The 23,328-nt window shown below is 43.3% G+C and overlaps 1 protein-coding gene across 2 annotated transcripts in view; it reads left to right on the forward strand.

Moving 5' to 3' along the window:
* WWC2 (WW and C2 domain containing 2) overlaps positions 1-23,328 on the forward strand; it is a 343,981-nt gene that overhangs the window by 253,193 nt on the left and 67,460 nt on the right. For both annotated transcript variants that reach the window (XM_033943044.1, XM_033943053.1), the window contains 2 exons: positions 13,985-14,149; positions 23,040-23,167. In XM_033943044.1, the coding sequence (XP_033798935.1) occupies positions 13,985-14,149; positions 23,040-23,167 (293 nt within the window). The remainder of the gene's footprint in view (positions 1-13,984; positions 14,150-23,039; positions 23,168-23,328) is intronic.

The following is a 23,328-nucleotide window of genomic DNA, read 5'->3' on the forward strand; positions in this document are numbered from 1 at the left end:
GGTATCTCTGAGTTTATGCCTGTCTGCAATAAACCAGTGACTGCAGGAGGCTTGACTCTGAGGCTTTTTCCTACCTCTTAACTAATCTTGTAGTGGTATAATGGTAATTTACAAAATTTTTGTTTGCAGTCTCTCCCACCTACCATTCAGCACTTTTATAAAATTACCGCATGCAACTTTAGGTGTGGAAATAAATTTGGTGGAGCTTAGGCAAAGTCACAGCATCAATGTCTGTGCTTTCAGTGTAAGTGTGGTTTCTTCTTTTTTTTTTTTTTTTTTACCTCTCTATTGCACGGCAAAACATCATACAGAGATCAACAACAATAATAATTCAAATATAACAACAGTGTGACTAGCAGCAAAGTATCTAATATATCAGTACCATCTTCAGATACATGGGCAAGTTACTTAATCCCCCCCCCCCCAATTGTCCCAGGTATATTAGATAGATTGTGAGCCTGCCAGGACAGTCAGGGAAAAATGCTTGAGAACCTGAATAAACTCATGTAAACCGTTCTGAGCGCTCCTGGGAGAACAGTATAGAAAATTGAATAAATAAATAAAGAGCAAACTCCAGTACAAAACAATCCTATTAGTATTTGTATTCCAACCACAGTCACATTCAATATCGGAGGAAAAGGCCTCAGAAGCCGTAGGAAGCAGACGCTATCCTTTGGCTATAGGAGAGAAAGCTGTATACCATACTAGCTCCTCTACTAACTTCTATCAATGGCTTTAAAAAACATACGATGTTATCATTCAATAACAGTTGGTATATATACTATGCTCAGACTGGTAAACCAAACAAAAGTATGAAGTAAATCTTATCTGAATAATATCCCGCTCTGTCAGTTAAGGTCAGCTTTCTTTAGTCAGCGTGACTTAATCAGAACTGTGCTCTTCACTGCTTTCAGGAGACTAAACAGCGGGGAACGGGTTTACGCCCTCTCTCCTGCAAGGCAGTAAAATCTGATGCTGGGGCAACCATATCAGCCCAGAATGAATTAGGAGCAAAACGAATTTCTCTTTGTGCAGCTCATGTATCCATCGCATAAGGGCTGCAACATTGTACAGACATAAATCAGGAAGGTTTATACCCCCAATATCCTTGTCCCTGATCAATTTATGGTATCCTATCCAAGCCTGCTTAGATTTCCAGCCCAACGTCAAATTGTCTAACCCATAAAAGTAGCATCTGCAAGGGGTACAGAAATTTTGGCAAGTGTACCATCTTGACCAGGGCAATGTGCCCCTAAAAAGAAATTAGGAAATCTTTCCACTTAGTGATCTAATTGATGATAGTTTATTTAGGATGTTCCGTTTGTAAACTACTAAGGAATCAGAGTGCAATTAATTTTAAGGTACCCTTTGACCATGCTAAGGGAAATGATGGGTCCCCATGAGCTGTGCACCATGGTGATAACCACGAGAGCCTCAGACATTTCAAAATTAATCCTCAGTCATGAAAAAGACCCGAAGTGTTGGATGACTAAATGGTATACCTCTTGAACTGCATTGCCCAGGAAAACAAGCTTGTCATCTTCAAACAGATTAATCTTAACCTCTCTGGTCCCTATTTTTATCTCCTGCAGGGTCTGCATCTGTCTAATTTTTACCACCAGTGGATCTAAGGAGAGTTCAAATAGCATAGGTGAAAGGGGACTGCCCTGATGGGTGCACCTTTCAAGAGTGAATGTGGAAGTAAGATCCCCATTAATCAGAATCTGAGCTGTTGGATTATTGTACAAGGCACATACCCCAACAAAAAACTTCCCATGATGCCGAATTGAGGAATGACCCAAAACAAATAGTCTCATAAAATCTTATCAAATGCTTTTTCAGTGTCCACTCCCACCACCCTGCAACACCACCAATGCTCGAAGCATATCTACCTGGCATGAAACCGGCTTCATCAGCGTGAAGTAGGGGAGGGTAAGATCTGTCCTAATCTGTCAGCCAAGATTGCAGTGAACAGCTTAATATCCTGGTTAAACAACAAGATCAGGAAAGAAGTACAACCCAGCTGCTTCCGATCCCTTCCCGGCTTAGGCAACATGGGTCAGCTGACTTTGAGGCACTCTAGGTGAGCAAAGGGCACTGCAAAGAGCCTGGAAGGGACCCAGCATTTTTATATTCAAAATTTTATTTTATTTTTTATAAATCTTTATTCATTTTAATGCTAAAAATAAGTGCAACATATTATACAGACATTTTACACTTTAACAGCACTTAAATTCTATCAACTTATAGTTCATGACAAATACCGTATTTTCACGCAAATAACACGCACCCGTATAAAACGCGCACACGGATATAGCGCGCAGAAATCACGATGATTTGCACAAAAACTTTGATATACCGCGCTCACGGGTATACCGCGCATGCTGCCCGACGCTCCTTTCGCCCGCCCTGACTTTCCGTGCGCTGTCCCGACTCTCCGTTCACCCCCCCTGACTTCCGTGCACTGTCCCCCCTTGAAGGTCTGTCCCCATCCTGAAAGCCTGATGCCCCCCCCCGACGTCCGATACATCCCCCCCCCCCCCCCGAAGGACCGCCGACTCCCCAACAATATCGGGCCAGGAGGGAGCCCAAATCCTCCTGGCCACGGCGACCCCCTAACCCCACCCCGCACTACATTACGGGCAGGAGGGATCCCAGGCCCTCCTGCCCTCGACGCAAACCCCCCTCCCCCCCCAAGAACCTCCGACCGCCCCCCAGCCGACCCGCGATCCCCCTGGCGACCCCCACGACCCCCCCGCCCCCCTTCCCCGTACCTTTGGTAGTTGGGCCAGAAGGGAGCCCAAACCCTCCTGGCCACGGCGACCCCCTAACCCCACCCCGCACTACATTACGGGCAGGAGGGATCCCAGGCCCTCCTGCCCTCGACGCAAACCCCCCTCCCCCCCAAGAACCTCCGACCGCCCCCCAGCCGACCCGCGATCCCCCTGGCGACCCCCACGACCCCCCCACCCCCCTTCCCCGTACCTTTAGTAGTTGGCCGGACAGACGGGAGCCAAACCCGCCTGTCCGGCAGGCAGCCAACGAAGGAATGAGGCCGGATTGGCCCATCCATCCTAAAGCTCCGCCTACTGGTGGGACCTAAGGCGCGTGGGCCAATCAGAATAGGCCCTGGAGCCTTAGGTCCCACCTGGGGGCGCGGCCTGAGGCACATGGTCGGGTTGGGCCCATGTGCCTCAGGCCGCGCCCCCAGGTGGGACCTAAGGCTCCAGGGCCTATTCTGATTGGCCCACGCGCCTTAGGCCCCACCAGTAGGCGGAGCTTTAGGATGGATGGGCCAATCCGGCCTCATTCCTTCGTTGGCTGCCTGCCGGACAGGCGGGTTTGGCTCCCGTCTGTCCGGCCAACTACTAAAGGTACGGGGAAGGGGGGTGGGGGGGTCGTGGGGGTCGCCAGGGGGATCGCGGGTCGGCTGGGGGGCGGTCGGAGGTTCTTGGGGGGGAGGGGGGTTTGCGTCGAGGGCAGGAGGGCCTGGGATCCCTCCTGCCCGTAATGTAGTGCGGGGTGGGGTTAGGGGGTCGCCGTGGCCAGGAGGGTTTGGGCTCCCTTCTGGCCCAACTACCAAAGGTACGGGGAAGGGGGGTGGGGGGGTCGTGGGGGTCGCCAGGGGGATCGCGGGTCGGCTGGGAGGCGGTCGGAGGTTCTTGGGGGGGAGGGGGGTTTGCGTCGAGGGCAGGAGGGCCTGGGATCCCTCCTGCCCGTAATGTAGTGCGGGGTGGGGTTAGGGGGTCGCCGTGGCCAGGAGGGTTTGGGCTCCCTTCTGGCCCGATATTGTCGGGAAGTCGGCGGTCGTTCGGGGTGGGGGTGCGAGTGGTCCTGCTGGGGGGGGGGATGTATCGGACGTCGGGGAGTCGGCCGGGCAAGAGGGCTTGGGCTCCCTCTTGCTCCGATCGTGGATGCGGGTGTGGGTGGGAGCGCGTGCGAGCGGTCGTTCGGGGTGGGGGTGCGAGTGGTCCTGCCGGGGGGGGGGGGATGTATCGGACGTCGGGGAGTCGGCCGGGCAAGAGGGCTTGGGCTCCCTCTTGCTCCGATCGTGGATGCGGGTGCGGATGGGAGCGCGTGCGAGCGGTCGTTCGGGGTGGGGGTGCGAGCGGTCCTGCTGGGGGGGTGAATCGGGCGTCGGGCGGGGTGGGAACTATGTTTTAAAACTTTGGTATACCGCGCTCACGCATATAGCGCGCGAGGGGTATGCGCGGTAGGTAAAAACGCGTATAACGCGCGCGTTATATGCGTGAAAATACGGTACATATATCATCCCCCCTTCTACATGTCCAACAATTGTACTCAAATTAAAAGTATTTCCCTACCCCCCTCCCACCCACCCTGAATGTGTATTTTCAAAGGACAACATCAACAATCACTCCTTACAGAATCTTGTCAATGGCTCCCAAACATCCTTAAATTTCCTATAATGTCCCTGCTGTATGGCAATCATACTTTCCATTTTAAAAATGTGGCATAAAGATTCCCACCAGAAATTATAATTTAACCGATCCCAGTTTTTCCAGTTCTTCAAAATGAGTTGTATGACAGCTCCCGTCATAATAAAGAGAAGTTTATTATTATAGGAATATTTTGGGCTTTTAGCCCTCATTAACATGCCAAATAGCATGGTATCGTACGTCAATGCCACTGGATTTTCCAATATTTTATTCACTTGACCCCAAATGGTTCTCCAAAATTTAAGTATCAAGGGACAATAGAACAGTAGATGATCCAATGTCCCTACATCGAGATGACAGTGCCAGCATCTGTTAGACTGAGAACTATCCAATTTCTGTAAACGAACAGGGGTCCAAAAAGATCTATGTAATAAGAAAAAACATGTTTGTCTCATAGATGCAGACGCCGTACATCTCATCTTCCAAGTCCAAATTCGTGGCCATTGAGACGCAGAACAGTGCTCCAAATGTCACGAAGACCAGTCTTTGGTTTCTTATTCAAAAATTCAGATATTAATTTGTACCACTGGGTGGCCTGATGCCCTAGGAAATCTGTCTGGCAGCATAGGATCGGCAAACTATACAGATTTTTAGATTTTGCCAATCAGTGAACCCCTTCTGAATGGCTTGCTCCAACTGCAACCACTTATAATTTTGAGACTTAGCAATACCAAATGCTTGTTGCAGTCGTGAAAAGTCAAGCAGCTTTCCCTCTGATATTACATCATCCACAGTACGTATGCCCACCTGCATCCAATGCTTCCAGAGGATCTTAAACCCGCCAATTTGAATCTTGGAGTTCAGACAAAGGGACTGACAGGTAGATTGGAATAGGTGTTAAACTGGAATTGGTGTTATATTGGAATTGGAATAGGTGTTAAATTATTAATACATTTTAATGTCTGCCAAGTATCTAATAAAATTATGTTGTTCTTATATATCCTAAGTAACTTGATAATTAAAAAAAATGTGACACAATCTCAAAGGAGACAGGTGTTGCCATTCCAAACAAAACCAGTCTGGAAGATTTTCCATGAGTTTGGGGAGGATCCAATGCATACCCTGACGCAGTATATAGGCCTGATGGTACCTATAAAAATTAGGAAAATTTTCCCCACCTGCCGCAATTGGTTTTTGTAAAGATACTAAAGCAATTCTCACAGTTTTACCCAGCCAAATAAATTTAGTAAGAATGCTATTTAACTTCTTGTAAAAGGACCACTGAAAAAACACTGGCAACATACCCATTTGGTAGCAAACCACAGGTAAAATCATCATCTTAACTGTTTGAACTCTCCCCCACCAAGACAGAAGTAAAGGGTTCCATTGCTCACACATTTATGTAACCCTCAGCAATAAAGTTTTTTCCTTTACTTTCATTGTCTCTTCCAACGTTTTCTTTATCCAAATACCTAAATACCTACCTTAGCTATAATTCTCTGAGATCATTTTGAGTTTCAAATACTAGAATCTAAACTAACCAATGATCTGGAAATTCTCACTTGCAAAATATCCAAAGTGGACTGTAAAGATAATTTGATCATTACAATATTTTATATGCCCCCTAACAAATGGAACCTAGCAAAAGAAGACTTCTATGAATTCCTCCTTACAAACTCGACAGCCGGCGCACACAATCTTTTAGCTGGTGATGTCAATTTACACCTCGAGCAGGAAGAGAATTCCAACGTAGCAGATCTACTTTCTTTCCTCACATCCCTAGGCTTTTCCAAGCCATCCCTGATTAAAACCCATAAGAAAGGTCACCACTTAGATTTGATTACATTTCTTTCCAATGTCCCAACTACCCCCAGTGTAAGTTTTAAAGGTGAAACCTGGGCTAACACCCCTTGGTCGGACCACCTTCTTTGTAATTTTGAATTATGCTGGATCAAAAAACAACCCAAAAGGAAACCAAGGATCAATCTTAAACAGAAAATGATTTGGACAAGAAGACAATTGAGCCCAGTAGAATTTTGGTTGCACTACAGCTTAATATCCAACTCTGACTTAGACCCAAATTTCATCCTAGAATGGAAAAATTTCAGTGATCAGGTTCTAAACAATATTGCACCATTGAAACTATGTAAGAAAACACATCGTCTATCAGACAGCTGGTATGATGCTGACCTATTAGCTTTAAAATGAGAAATACGTAAACTGGAAAGAACATGGTGTAAATCAGGGAAAGATAACAACAGATTCAACTGGCGACTAAAAGTTAGAATATAAAAGAATGATTAAAGAAAAGCATTGTAAACATTATTCCCAAACAATTAATTCGCCTTCGCTGAATAGCAAAGAACTCTTCAGAATAGTCAATTCTCTGTTTGATATTGATCTACATAAACGTTCCAACTCAGACCTCCTACCCTCTGCTGCAAACCTAGCCGACTACTTCGCCACTAAAATTCATAATATGAAATCGTCTCTTGTAGCTACCAGCATAGAACCAATAATCAACCAACCTTCTTTAGGAAAGGAAGGTTCAATTGCTGACATGATCTGGAATCATTTCAAAAATCCAAACCGGAACCAATTTCTAAAGCTCTACTCTAAATATGCAAAATCCAATTGCCTATTAGACAACTGCCCACCGTCTATCATAAAATCAACCCCCTTCCATTCAAAGCTGAACTCTTCAACTGGGTTTCTCTATGTTTATCTACTGGCCACTTTCCGGTGGACCTCAGCCATATCCTAGTGTCTCCTATTATTTAAAACCCCAAGGAGCCAGTCTTTTCGGTTGCCAACTACAGACCCATTGCCAACATACCACTTTTCCTAAAACTAATGGAAGGTCTAGTTAACCTTGATCTCATGAACTACTTAGAGAAGTTCAACATTCTACATGACTCTCAGTCTGATTTTTGCACAAATTACAGTACAGAAACTGTCTTAGCTTTGCTGGGAAAAAACGCACTGGTACTTCAGTTTGACTTGAGCAGTGCCTTTGACCTTGTTGTGACATTCTGCTCAGATGTCTCAATTCTATTGGCATTTCTGGACAGGTATTAAACTGGTTTACAGGCTTCTTAAAAAAACCGCACTTACCAGGTTCACTGTGACGGAACCTTCTCACAATCCTGGTGTAATCCCTGCGGACTACACAATTCAAATTAAAACTGAACCCAGAAAAAAATCAAGATTTTCTTGGCAAGTCCTAACTACAAGTTAACAAATACCTCTTTGAAATTAAACATAAGAACATAAGCAGTGCCTCTGCTGGGTCAGACCAGAGGTCCATCACGTCCAGCAGTCCACCTACGCGGCGGCCCATCAAGTCCAGGAACTGCATAGTAATCTTTTTATACCCTTCAATCCCTTTTTCCTTCAGGAAATCATCCAATCCTCTATCTATACCCTTCAATCCCCTTTTCCTTCAGGAAATCATCCAATCCCTTCTAGAAACCCAGTAGCGTACTTTGTCGTACCACGCCCTCTGGAAGCGCATTCCAGATGTCCACCACCCTTTGAGTGAAGAAGAACTTCCTAGCATTGATTCTGAATCTGTCCCCTCTTAATTTTTCCGAATGCCCTCTCGTTCTTGTAGTTTTTGAAAGTTTGAAAAATCTGTCCCTCTCTACTTTCTCCATGCCCTTCATGATCTTGTAAGTCTCTATCATGTCCCCTCTAAGCCTTCACTTCTCCAAGGAGAAGAGGCCCAGTTTCTCCAATCTTTCAGCATATGATAGGTTTTCCATACCCTTTATCAGTCGCGTCGCTCTCCTTTGAACCCTCTCGAGTATCTCAATATCCTTCTTAAGGTATGGCGACCAATATTGGTCGCAGTACTCCAGATGCAAGCACACCATCGCCTGATACAACGGCAGGATAACGTCCTTCATTCTGGTTGTGATACCTTTCTTGATAATACCTAGCATTCTGTTCGCCTTCTTAGAGGCCGCTGCGCACTGTGCCGACGGCTTCATTGTTTTGTCCACCAGTACCCCTAAGTCCTCTAGGCTACTTTCACCCATTACCAGTCCTCCCATCGTATAGCTGTATATCGGGTTTCTGTTTCCTACATGCAAGACTTTACATTTCTCTACATTAAACCTTATCTGCCATTTATTTGCTCACTCTCCTAGTTTGTTCAGGTCCCTTTGTAGATCTTCATAGTCCTCTTTATTCCTAACCCCACTAAAAAGTTTTGTGTCGTCAGCGAATTTTATAACTTTGCACTTCAGCCCTGTTTCTATGTCATTTATGAATACATTGAACAGCAGCGGTACGAGTACCGACCCCTGCGGAACACCACTCGTGACTTCTCCAGTCCGAGTAGTGGCCCTTCACTCCTACCCTTTGCTTCCTACCCGCCAACCAATTTTTGATCCATCTATGTACATCCCCTTTCACCCCCATGGTTCTTTAGTTTCCTAAGTAGGCGTTCATGGGGTACCTTGTCGAAGGCTTTTTGGAAATCCAAGTATACGATGGACGAAGGGACCCCCATAGACATTTGCTTGTTTATTCCTTCGAAGAAGTGCAATAAGTTCGTTAAGCACAATCTTCCCTTGCAGAATCCACGTTGGCTTGTTTTCATGAGTTTATTCCTTTCTAGATGCTCATCGATGCTGTCTTTTATCAGCGCTTCTGCCATCTTCCCTGGGACTGACGTCAGACTTACCAGTCTGTAGTTCCCCGGGTCTCTTCTCGATCCTTTTTTAAAGATGGGTGTAACATTGGCTAACTTCCAGTCCTCCAGGATCACCCCTGTTTTCAGGGACAGATTACAAACCTACTGTAGTAACTGTCAGCATAGCTATTGCTAGCAATCAGCATTTTCAGTTGGCATAACTAATGTCAGCAAAGGTCTATGGGAAATTATATTAATCTGACTCTAGAATGTTGATGCAGTAACCTGCTGGGTTAAATTACCCAATTAATCCTACTATCAAAATCCTTGGAAATGGAAAAGGGATCCAACGGAGAAAAATCACCAGGAGCACAGGAAATGCCAAAAGGAATGCCACCGAGAGATTAGAAAAGCAAAAGGGAAATACGAGGAGGGGCTGGCCAGGGAGGCAAAAAACTTCAAGGCATTCTTCAGTTACGTAAAGGGGAAGCAACCAGTGAGAGAGGAGGTGGGGCCATTGGACGATGGGGATAGGAAGGGAGTGATTAAGGAGAATAAAGAGGTAGCTGAGAGGTTGAACACGTTCTTCTCGTCGGTCTTCACGAGCGAGGACACGTCCAATATACCGGACTCAGAGGAGCTCATGAGTGGGGAGCAGGCCAAAAGATTGGGGCATGTAGAGGTAAGTCGGGAGGATGTCCTCAAGCAGATTGACAGACTGAAAAGCGGCAAATCACCGGGACCGGACGGGATCCACCCAAGGGTTCTAAAGGAACTAAGTCAGGAAATAGCGGGCGCAATCCAGCATGTTTGCAACCTATCCTTGAAAACTGGAGAGGTACCAGAGGACTGGAAACTGGCGAATGTCACACCTATCTTTAAGAAGGGATCGAGAGGTGACCCCGGGAACTACAGGCCGGTGAGCCTGACTTCAGTTATAGGGAAGATGGTGGAAGCAATGATCAAGGACAGCATTTGCGAGCACATCGAGAAAAATGGCCTACTGCGGACAAGCCAGCACGGATTCTGTAAGGGAAGGTCGTGCCTGACAAACCTTCTGTACTTCTTTGAGGGAATAAGCAGTCAGGTGGACAAAGTGGAACCCATAGACATCATTTACCTCGATTTTCAAAAGGCCTTTGACAAGGTGCCACATGAAAGGCTGCTTAGGAAGCTGTGGAACCACGGGGTGGGCGGGGATGTACACAGATGGATCAAGCACTGGCTGTCAGGTAGACTACAGAGGGTCGGAGTAAAGGGCCAATATTCTGACTGGCGGGGAGTCACGAGCGGTGTGCCGCAGGGATCGGTGCTGGGGCCGCTACTCTTCAACATATTTATCAATGACTTGGAAACGGAGGCAAAGTGTGAGGTTATAAAATTTGCAGATGATACCAAGCTCTGCGCCAGAGTTAGGACCAGGGAGGAGTGTGAGGAACTGCAAAGGGACCTCGATAAGCTGGAGGACTGGGCAAACAAATGGCAAATGCGCTTTAACGTAGATAAATGCAAGGTCATGCACATAGGGAAAAAGAACCCGTTGTTCAAGTATAAAATGGGGGGGAGATTGCTGGAAGACAACGGACTTGAGAGAGACTTGGGTGTGCTAGTGGATCCATCCATGAAACCATCCGCACAGTGTGCAGCAGCCTCGAAGAAAGCCAACAGGATGCTGGGGATCATCAAGAGGGGCATATCAACCAGGACGCGGGAAGTCATCATGCCGCTGTATCGAGCGATGGTGCGCCCACATCTGGAATACTGCGTTCAATATTGGTCGCCGCACCTCAAGAAAGACATGGCAGTTCTTGAGAGAGTCCAAAGGAGGGCAACGAAACTGGTAAGAGGGCTGGAAAACTGCCCATATGCTGAGAGGCTGGATAAACTGGGGCTCTTCTCTCTGGAAAAGAGGAGGCTCAGGGGGGATATGATAGAGACCTTCAAAATACTTAGGGGCATAGAGAGGGTGGACAGGGACAGGTTCTTCAGACTAAAAGGGATGACAGGTATGAGGGGGCACTCAGAGAAACTGAAGGGAGATAGGTTCAAATCAAATGCAAGGAAGTTTTTCTTCACCCAAAGGGTCGTGGACAAATGGAATGCGCTCCCGGAGGAAGTGATCCGGCAGAGTACAGTACAGGGATTCAAACAGGGATTGGACAGATTCCTGAGGGAAAAGGGGATCGTGGGGTACTGAGGGAGGTGCTGGGGTGTTGCATAAGTATAGACAGCTCACCAGGTCGTGCAGGTGCAAGGCCGGAGGGTTAGGACATTGATGGGAAGATAGGACTTCGATGAGAAACCTAGGGGGAAGGGGGCCCCTTCTGGTGATTAAGGCAGGTCATGACCTGTTGGGCTGCTGCGGGGGCGGACTGCTGGGCGGGATGGACCTCTGGTCTGACCCGGCAGAGGCACTGCTTATGTTCTTATGTTATCCTGGACCGATACCTGACTTTCGAAGACCATACTAATACTCAGGTTAAAAACTGCTTTTGCACCCTCTGGAAACTTCGCACCATCAAACACTATTTCGACTTCCTCTCTTTTCGACTGCTGGTTCAATCTCTCTAATCTTAAGCATCTTAGATTACTGCAACATTATATACTTGGGATCCTTTAAGAAAACCATCAAACGTTTGAGAGTCATTCAGAATGCTGCCGTCCACTTTATCTACGGTCTCAAAAAGTCAGATCATGTAAGCCCTTATTATAGAAAACTGCATTGGCTGCCGATGGAGGCAAGGATCATCTTCAAGTTTGCTTGCCTCTGCTTCAAAACCTTAACAGATTCTATCTGTCGCACCATTTTGAATTTCCAGGCCCCACCCGCACATGTAGTGCCTACCTGTTTGCCTTCCCATCCTTAAAGGGCTGTATCTACAAGAGATTTCTTGATAGATCTCTGTCATTCCAAGCAGGCAAATGGAATAAATGTCTAACTACCCTCATTTCAAATTCACCCTCCAACCAAACGTTCAGGAAATCAATCAAAACCTATCTCTTTGATAAATTTCTCTGACTCCCTTCCTGCCTTGTATCTCTGATATGCCTCCGGATATACCTGACTACTCTTGACTTGCTAATGTAACCTGAAAGTCTTTTCTGTAACATTGCTGTCTGTGTACAGTCTCTTCCTCTGTAAACCACTCTGAACTGTTGTGGCACTGCGGTATACAAAAATAAAATTATTATTCTAAAATACTTTATACCCTCTTCCTTCCAAAGAAAAGGGAATGTATCAAATAATCCTTTTGGACAATGTACATTTAGTGGAAGAACCTCCGATTTACTCCAATTTATTTTATAGCCAGAAAATTTGCCAAATCGGTCAATCAAATCCAGTAAATGCGGGATGGAAGTTTCAGGATTCCTCAAATGAAACAAAATATCATCTCCATACACAGAGACTTTATATTCCTGACCTGCATAAGGAATACCCTGTATCTCCTTTGCTTGTTGAATAGCCAATAGTAAGGGTTCCAAGCCCAGTAGCCCATTCTCACAGTGGCCAATCCAGGTTACTAGTACCTGGCCAAAACCCAAGGAGTTGCAATATTCCATTCTACCGGTCCAGGACAAGCAGTATCTTTCCCCATGTCTTTCTCAATAAAAGACTATGGACTTTTCCTCCAGGAAATTGTCCAAGCCTTTTTTAAAACCTGCTACGCCATCTGCTCTTACCACAACCTCTGGCAATGTGTTCCAGAGTTTAATTTATTCTCTGAGTGAAAAAAAAATTCCTCCTATTGGTTTTATAAGTATTTCCCTGTAACTTCATCAAGTGTCCCCTTGTCTTTGTAATTTTTGACGGAGTGAAAAATTGATCCACTTGTACCCGTTCTTCTCCACTCAGGATTTTGTAGACTTCAATCATATCTCCCCTCAGCCGTCTCTTTTCCAAGCTGAAGAGCTTTAACCTTATTGTATGAATTACCTTTTATTTTTACAGTATATTCAGTTATAAATAAGTTCAGATTAAGGGGAGTAAATATACCTCCTCTAAACCTTTCCTGAACAGCCACGTAGCTCCCTACACTGGATCAATATGACCACACATCTCAGCTCTGCTCTCTGCCACACCTTGCATCTCAGTATCAGCATAGGCACCAGTATTCAGCATCACTGCCTGAGATCTCTTTGTCGTGCCTCCTACTCAGCACCAATGTGGCAACAAAAATGTCACTAGCCAGGCATCTGGCTCCAATTCTGATTTAGCACATGGACCAAAACCCAGGCGATCTGAAGAAGAATGTCAACACACTGGCCTCCTGTCTCTTTCCCAGGGCTCAAACCAAAGTGGAAATGTCCAATCAGAATGGTGCACAAAAAAGTGTCTTTCAACTCATCTGATTAATCCAATATCTTTATTCATCCAAAGTAACTCAATGACTCAACATGTACATGTTTCGGCCTCCCGGCCTGCATCAGGAGTCTTGGGAGTCTTTGGGTATACAAAGGGGTATGAAAACTTATGCCGGCCACTCAAAACGCTGCTCCGTCAGTGTTTTGAGTGGCCGGCATAAGTTTTCATACCCCTTTGTATACCCAAAGACTCCCAAGACTCCTGATGCAGGCCAGGAGGCCGAAACATGTACATGTCGAGTCATTGAGTTACTTTGGATGAATAAAGATATTGGATTAATCAGATGAGTTGAAAGACACTTTTTTGTGCACCATTCTGATTGGACATTTCCACTTTGGTTTGTTCCTTTGTATTTTGTGAATTTGTTTCCCCTGTTCTTGTGTTCTTTCCCAGGGCTACCAGCAAGTTTACTATGAGTTCCAAAGTGGTGTTGCCAGCACTCCACCACCTCTTGGGGCAGATTGAGAATGTAGATTTCACGTTTTAAAATTTTATTTTCACATTCTGCAGCTGTTTAGCTTAACAAAAGAATTCAAACAATGGGTGCCTTAAATTTGTTTTCTATATTTTTGTCTCTTGCAGGCTGGAACGCAGATCAGCCTTTTGAACATATCATTATCTAATGAAGTTTATACCCTGTGGTCTAATTTGTTGGCATGCAAGCAAGACTGTGGCCACAGGAACAAGCACCGAAATGAGGATTCAGTATTTCTAGCAAATAAGCCATTGTCAAGCTCATTGGACATGGTAAGAAATGCAAGCCAACTTGATCAATGACAGGAAATAGCCTACTGCAGCATTTCTCAGCCCTCAGGAAACCCCCAAATCAGGCTGGTTTTCAAGATACCTATAACTTGGTTTTTTATTTTACATAGAGCTTTATGGACCCCCACACGTTTACATAGAATAGATAGCTCTAAGTCTAATAGATGCTGGCATTGTCATCTTGAAGCAGGGACATTAGATCATCTTTTATTCTATTGTCCATTCATATTAATATTTTGGAAATCAATTTGGCCTCAAATTAATAGGATGTTAGAAAATCCGGTAGCCTTGACATATGATACGATTCTGTTTGGTACTGCAATGAGAGCTCGAAGTCAAATTTCATCAAATAACAATAAACTTTTATTTATATTGACTGGAGTAGCAGTACAGCAAATTACACATAATTGGAAAAATTATGACAGATTAAACTATAATTTTTGGTGGAACTCAGTTTGCCATATATATAAGATGGAGCGTACATTTGCAACACAAAAAGGATATATGGATAAGTTCAAGAAAATTTGGGGACCATTAACAGATTTTTGCAATAACTGATTTTAATTTTTTCCCATAATAAGATAATTGTTAAAGAAGGGAGGGAGGGAAGGGGTAAAGAATTTATTCTCTTTATTATACATTATAAAAAATATATCATAATGAATGAATGATAGTCCTATGAGAAATTAATGTGATAAAGGGAGAGAAAAGGGTTCATAATTAAATAATAATTGATAAAATCATTACAATATATATGTTATATAAATTCATATGAAAAATAATATAAAATATGGTTTATATAAAATACATTATAGAGATATCAAGTGTATTGTTAACATAAATGTATGGAAAATTTATAACACTTGTTGATATGTGAAAAAATCAATAAAAAAACTTAAAAAAAAAAAAAGATACCTATAATGAATATGCATGAGATAAATTTGCATACAAATGTTTCTCATGTTATGGATATCTTGAAAACCAGATTGTCTTGGGATTCCTCAAGGTCTGGGTTGAGAAACCCTGACTTAGGGCTAGATGCACTAAAGTCTCCGATTGTCTAACAGTTGTCATTATACCAGTTTGACGGGTTTAGTGACCAATCGAATTTGCAGACCCAATGCACAAAACGTCTCACTGTGTAGTTTTCTGTGTGGTCGTACATTCTCCAAGTCTGGCATGCAAATGAGTTCATTAATATTAAAACCAGCCACCCGATCAATGACCTAACATTGCATGCCAGAATCGGACTGACAAAGATGAGTACAGATGGTGTGTGTGTGTGTATGTATGGGTAAACACACACACAATATCTGACTCATAAAAAATGCTGTCCCGTGCCCCCCGATGGCTTCCCCCAATGACCCCTCCCCCTGGAACCAAAATAGAGGCAGGAGGAATGTCCACGCTCTCCTGCTGCCATGACCCCCTCCACCAGGACCCCTCCCCCCAAAACTGACCCCTCCTCATCCAAAAAAACCCAAATTGGCAGGAAGGAGTGGGCATCTCTCCTGCCACAGGATTGCCCTCACCCACACCCCCAGAACCTCCCCAGTACCTGTTCAAGAAGTAGACAATGAGAGGGATGCCGAGTCCCTCTTGCTCACAGGCCCACCACTCCAAAATGGCAGGCCCTCCCCTTCCCCTTTGTTTTCTATCCCATTTTCCCCAAAGATCCTGGGATGCACGGGGGGGGGGAGCCTAAGGCCCTGATTGGCTGAGATGCCTAAGGCTCCACCCATGGGAGGGCCTTTGGAGTCTGCACCAATCAGGGCCTTAGGCCCCTCCCCAGTGCATCCCAAGTTGTACTGGGAAGTGGAAGGCCCACCATTTTGAAGAGGCGGGCCTTCTGGCAAGAGGGAGTGAGCATCCCTCTTGCTGGTCTTCCTGTTAAGGTATGGGGAGGGGTCAGCAGGGGTCATTCAGGCAGGAGGGCATGGGCATCCCTTCTGCCGTTTTTGGGTGGTGGAGGGGCCGTTCAAGTAAGAGAGAGTGGGCATCCCTCCTACCGATTTGGGGGGTCTTCTGCCCACTGCAGCCAGATGAGCTGATTGCAGCAGGGGAATTTTCCCCAATCAGCTGAGCCAGCAGAACTCCACGAAGCTGTGTTTTTGGCGAGTCCTGCCAGCTCAGCTGATTGGGGATTCCCCTGCCATGATCATCTGATGGCAAACTGTGGTCTAGTTTCAGGAATCCACAGCAAAGGTAAGCAACTGAAATGCAAAAACTAGTGGACACTCAGTTAAGTTACATGGAAATACTTTTAAAACCAATAGGAGGAAATCTTTTTTTCACTCAAAGAATAGTTAAATTCTGGAACTCATTGCCAGAGGTTGTGGTAACAGCGGTTAATGTAGCTGGGTTTAAAAAAGGTTTGCACAGGTTCCTGGAGGAAAAATCTACCTTCTGGTATTGAAACACTAATATCTAATATCTAAGTCAACTGTTGTTTTCTCAAACAGCTGTGTTACATTGAGTCTATCAAAATGTCTTCCCCAACAGCAAATTCAATTGTATAGATATTTCCAATTGTATGGACTTTCAGACTACATCCGGGCACCACACTGCCGGTAGCTAAACTCTTCGTCAGTTCAATCTTTATTAAAGTGCTTTTTATAAAATGAATCTAGTAAATTTTATTTATGTATTTTGTCACTTTATCATATTTTATCATTTTATCTTCTTTAGTAAACTAATTTTTATGTTAACACTATCTATTAGAAGAACGTCACTTAGCTTAATAGTGATCTGTTCCTTTTACACCTCTCCCGAAATGCATGTTTCAAAAATTAAACTTTTCTTCAGGCAATAAAAAATGAACGATATAATAAATTCCCTTCCCTTTCCAAAATAATTAACGGTGTATATTCAATAATAAGTAAGAAAAATGGTGTTTAATCATCACCAAAAGATGTCAATGGCTCTCAGATTTTAATAAAATTCCTATAATTTCCATTTTGTATAGCTAGTGATCTTTCCATTCTAAACATATGACATAATGAATTCCACCAAATATTGAAATTAAGTTTACTGCAATCCTTCCAATTGGTAGTGATATGTTGAATGGCAACTCCAGTCATGATTAATAAAAGTTTATTATTAGATGAAGATATTTGACTCTTTTTCCTCATAGCTGTTCCAAATAATACCGTATCATAAGATAAAGCTACATGATTCTGCAGTAAACAATTTACTTGATCCCAGGTGGAATTCCAAAAGGCTAAAATATAGGGACAATAAAACAAAAGATGATCTAAAGTCCCTATTTCAAAATTACAATGCCAGCATATATTAGATTTAAACTATTCAACTTCTGTAATCTAACAGGGGTCCAAAATGCTCTATGCAAAAGAAAAAAACCATGTTTGTCTCATAGATGATGACATTGTACATTTCATTCTCCAAGGGAGGGATATGGGTTTACATATACAATTTCAATAACTCTGGGTATATTTGTTTAATTGTTAAGTGTTTTACATGGAGTAAAAATTTATTATTATAGGGATGGGGAGGTATGTTATATGTTTAATGTGTTTATTATTGATGGATGGGGGGAATACTCTTATATATTCTTTAGGCAATAATTAAGTGTGTCAAGTGATTTGTATGAATTTTATGTAGGAATATTGTACACTTGATGTAAGATTTGAAAATGAATAAAGATTTACAAAAAAAAAAACCCTTTTCTTCAGGGTCGAGGTCAACTACAATAAAAAAGAGAAAAAGAAAGAAAATGTTGTATCTACTATTTCTTAGAGTTTAAACTTAGAACTTAGACCATTCTAACAACAGTGCCTCAGTCATGACTACACTGAAGCAGAGAAGCATAAAAAACAGAGCAAAAAGATAAAATGAGAAAATATGATAAAGTGACAAAATACATAAATAAAATTTACTAGATTCATTTTATAAAAAGCACTTTAATAAAGATTGGACTGACGAAGAGTTTAGCTACCGGCAGTGTGGTGCCCGGATGCAGTCTGAAAGTCCATACAATTGAAATATCTATACAATTGAATTTGCTGTTGGTATTGAAACAGACATGAGGAAAGCCATTATTTGTCCTTGGATTGATAACTTGGAATGTTGTTATTTGGGTTTCTGCCTGGTATTTGTGACCTGGATTGGCCACTGTACAAACAGGATACTGGGCTAGTTGGATCATTGGTCTGACCCAGTATGGTTATTCTTATGTTCTTATATCGTAGTTCAGCTCTGAACCTTGTTTCTGGAAGATAAGGGGAAAGCAATTAATGTAAGAGTTGGGTTTTAAAAAATTAGACAAATTTGTAGAGGAAATGTCCATAAACCTTTTTTTTATTGGGGAAGCCACTGCTTATCCCTCGGACTAGATAGTATGGAATCTTGTTACTTTTTGGGATCCTGCCAGATACTTTTCATCTGGATTGGCCACTGTTGGAAACAGGATTCTGAGTTAGAGAGACATTTAGTCTGACACACTATGGCATGTTTTTACATAACTGTCATATGTAAAGCAAAGGGAAGCACAGGGTCAATTACTGCCATTTTGGAGGATGGCACTGGTAGAATATGTACAACTGTAGATCCCTTTTGAGAACCCAAGGGCTCATAATGTTAGGATGCTTGGGAAATAGCTGGTAGTGAGGGTAAAGTTTGTTTTATATGAAACTTAATGCAGCCAAGACAAAATTATTATCGTTTGACCCAAAAATTGAACAATTATCCCTTTGTAGCTTTGAATTCTGGAGAATCTTTGAAAATTGACTTTTCGTGTAGAGTTCTGGGAATAATATTGGACTCTCCTTTATCATTTCAATGTCAGGTTAATCACCTTTCAAAGAAATGTTCTTTCAGCTTACGAATGTTAAGAAAAGTTAGATGTCTATTTCACCAGCAACATTTTGTGGTACTGATGCAAGCTATTATCCTAGCACGATTAGATTACTGTAATTCAATATATATAGGCCTAAGTAAGGGGAATCTAAAATGGTTACAACTAATCCAAAATACGGCAGCAGAGCAGAGGTAAGAGAAAATTTGATCATATGTCTCCTCTTTTGAGAAATCTTCACTGGCTCCCTGTCTGTCTTAGAGTATAGTTTAAATTGCTTCTATGGTTTTTAAAATCATACATGGACTATTTACGTTTTGATTCCTCTATCTTTGAACAATTAGAGAGATGATTCAAGATACTCAGAAATTTAAACTGTCCTTTCCATCTTTAAAAGGAATAAAATCTATTGGTAATATTACTCGATCTTTCTCATATACTTTTACAATGATTTGGAATGGGATTCCCTCTTCTCTCCTTCCAGATTTTCCATAAATCTATGAAAACACTGTTATTTCAACAGTTCTTAGAAAATTGTTCTAAGGAAAATTAGTTATCTTCTCTGTAGGATGTCAGATGAGGGTCTTCATTAATAAGTTATTTTCTCTCTAATCTAACTACGGTGGAACCTGTTTACAAGCATAATTCGTTCCAGAAGCATGCTCGTAAAACAAGGTACTTGTATATCAAAGCGAGTTTCCCCATAGGAACTAAGGGAAACTCGCTTGATACGTTCCCACCCACCCCCACCCCCCGAGGCCTGCGGCGCTGCTCCACTCCCCCCCCCTTGAGAACCGGCATTGCTCCCCTCCCTGCGAACCGGCACTCCCCCCATGCAAACCGGCACCCCTCCCCCACCCGAACAACTTCAATCTTACCCCCCATCTGGCACCAGCACACAGCCCACAGGATGTGCCGGTGTTGCTGAAAGAAGTTCCTGCCTCCGAGAATTTCGGAGAAAGGGAGAACTAGAAGGCCTTGAGCATGCGCAGATGCTCAAGGCCCAGCTAGAGGCAGGAACTTCTTTCAGCGGCACCGGCATGTCCTGTAGGCTGCGTGCCTGTGCCAGATATGGGGGGTAAGATTGAAGTTGTTTGGGCAGGGGGGTGCCGGTTCACGCGGGGGGGGGGTGCCGGTTCGCTTTGGGGGCCTTCGTGAGCGGGGGGAGCGATGCCGTTTCTCGGGTGGGGTTGCTCGCAAATCGAGTCAACACTCAGTTTGTGAGACAAGATTTGCGAGAATGTTTTGCTCGTCTTGCAAAACACTCGCAAACCGCGTTACTCGCAAACTGAGGTTTGACTGTACTTTTACTTCGATTATCGCTTTTTAAGTGAACTGATTTTTATGTGCTCCTTTTGGGGAGATGACTCAGTATATAAATCCAAGGTTTAGATTAGAATGGGTTTGATAGTTTAAGAGAAGTATTTACAGACTTACCTTACTGGGAGAATACTGGGAGGACCTTTTAGCCCACAGGGCTTTTTGATTTGAGGAGTCCGGTTCGATGCCTGAGTGGTTTCTAATTGGGAACTTCAGGCCCCTTTAGACTTTCCTGGAGAGAAGCAAGAATGTCAGGAGCATACAGCCATTATTTGTACTGCCACTGGTTTACACACTAAAACTGCGGTAGTCACAGTCCCTCACAGCTGGAAGGATGCAGTAATTTACACTATCCCAAAGAAACCATTGGCTGATTTATCCACTCTTTCAAACCACTGGCTTCTTTTCAACTTACCCTTTATTTCTAAAATAACCAAAAGAGCCATTTTTGCCCAGTTACTGAGCCAACTTTTTACACCTGCATCAATCTGGATTTCGTCCAGATCATTAAACAGAAACAATTATGGCCTCCCTGCTCAGTGCTCTACATTCAGCATTTGATGCAAGTAGTACAGTTCTTCTTGTTTCACTAGATCTTGATGCCACATTTGATTTGGTTGATCACTCTCTTACTTTCCCATGTCTTGCTATCAGTATCTCTGGCACTGTTCTTAACTGGTTCACTTCTTTTCTGTCTAATATAGCTTTTATGTCCCTTTCTCTAACTCTACTTCTGCGCCTACCCCTCTGCTATGTGGTATTCCTCAAGGGACTATACTGTCATCTCTTATTTTTAACATCTTCATCAGTCTATAGGAGACAACTTTTTTAAACAATTGAGGGTGCTAAACCCAATGGAAATTACCCCTCCTTGGGCACAGTCAAGAAGTTTGCTTAATATCGGTGGGGAGGGGGGTGTTCAAGGAGCCACAGAGCTGCCTCCTATGCATCAGTCCACTGGCATCTAATCCAAGAAACAATTTTAAAATGTTATTTCTATGCAGATGATATACTTTTATTATCTCTCCACAGAAGTCAACCAATTCTGTAGTGATGACAGGTTTGGATTGCAGGGATCTTGAACACTGAATTCCTCTAAGACTTGTCCCTCAGTTGCACCCATCTTATATGGTTCACCAATAATATTGGTGGATTCTTTTAAATATTTAGGAGTTATCTTAGACTTCCAATTAACCTTTAGGCCTCACATGTCTTCAGTGGTAAAGTTGTGTTTTTCTTTCCTTCATATCAAAAATGCTTGAGTATCTGACTAAATTCATGTGAACCAGTGGTCTCAAACTCGTGGCCCAAGGGCCACATGCAGCCCGCCAGGTACTATTTTGAGGCCCTCAATATGTTTATCATAATCACAAAAGTAAAATAAAACAGTTTCTTGATCATGTCTCGTTAGCTATAAATTACGATACTATTATTAAGACTTAGCCAAAAGGAAAGATTTATAAACTATAAAGAGTTTTTTTTACCTCATGCAAAATTGTAATTTCTTTAATAAGACATTAACTATTTTTTCTGAGGCCCTTCAAGTACTTACAAATCCAAAACGTGGCCCTGCAAAGGGTTTGAGTTTGAGACCACTGATGTAAACCGTTCTGAGCTCCCCTGGGAGAACAGTATAGAAAATTGAATTAATAAATAAATTAACATACATTCCCTCTGCAGTCATCTGGACAATGATGCATGTGCTACTTTATGCACTTGTCGCTTCTAAGATGGACTACTGCATCATTGTCTATGCTGGTTTGCCAGCAGCTCTTTTAAAGAAGCTGCAAACAATTCAAAATACTTCACTTGTGCTCAGTTCACTCATGCTTGCCTTTTTGATAATATCTTGCCCCTTTTTACATGCCACCATTGGCTCCCCATCTCTTTCCACATTCAACATAAGATTTTGACTCTAACTTATAAAATATTGCACTCGGGGAACATTCCTTCTCTTCCACAATTATCTTTCTTCGATCATTACCCTCCCATGCTCTTCAATCTTCTTCTCAGAAATACCTCATTATTCCCTTGTTTTTTTTCTTGTTCCCACCTAGAATCGATGTGTCATTCTGTTGTCTGTCTCACCCATCTCCTCTGGGAATCCCTTCCCATTCTTCCTTATAGACTGTTCATTCGTTCCTGGCTTTCTTGAGAGGAACCTAGTGTGAAATGTGGTTTTCTGTAGGGGCTCTTGCTTTGGCAGCAATGGTGTCTCAATTCTCTTTGCTTTGCTTCTGTTACTGTATACCAGAGGTGTCAAAGTCCCTCCTCGAGGGCTGCATTCCAATCGGATTTTCAGGATTTCCCCAATGAAAATACATGAGATCTGTTTGCATGCACAGCCTTCATTGTATGCTAATAGACCTCATGTATATTCATTGGGGAAATCCTGAAAACCTGACTAGATTGTGGCCCTCAAGGAGGGAATTTGACACCCCTGCTCTAAACTGTACTTATTTTGTAGTTCCTTTTTCACTTTGTCACTTTGATTTTAATTTGAAAGGCAGTATATCAAGCCATACTACAAATTAAACATTACTCAATTACTATAGTTTTGGCGCATGTCAAGAGTATTAAAACCATGATTTTTTAAAGGCAATTTGATAAAGCTCTGTGTTGCCAACTGATCTCTGCGGCTTATTCAGTGTTCAATATAGGAAAAGAGGTGCTACCAACCTTAGAATGTTTGGGAAGAGTGTTGTGTGGTCAACCTAGTCACTGCTTTACGCTTTGCAGGATGCTGTGTCTGCGCTGCTGGAAAGGACGTCGGCAGAACTGGAAGCCGTTGAGCAGGAGCTTGCTCAGGAAGAACAGGAGGATGAAGAAGATGATGAAGAGCATGATCACAGAGGTTCTAGAGAATGGTACTTGCTGACTTTACTTTTTAGCTGTTGGGGAGGGCCAGAGTGTCTGTCCAGTTGTATGCAGATGGTGTGCGTGCTCTCCATCACTGGCATTAGCCAGATGACGTGCACAAGCCTGTATGCATTCAGCTGCTTTGCTCCACTCATCTTTCACCTAAAGT

This window comes from Geotrypetes seraphini, chromosome 1, assembly GCF_902459505.1.
Source record: "Geotrypetes seraphini chromosome 1, aGeoSer1.1, whole genome shotgun sequence".
In the NCBI taxonomy this organism is placed as follows: Eukaryota; Metazoa; Chordata; class Amphibia; order Gymnophiona; family Dermophiidae; genus Geotrypetes; species Geotrypetes seraphini.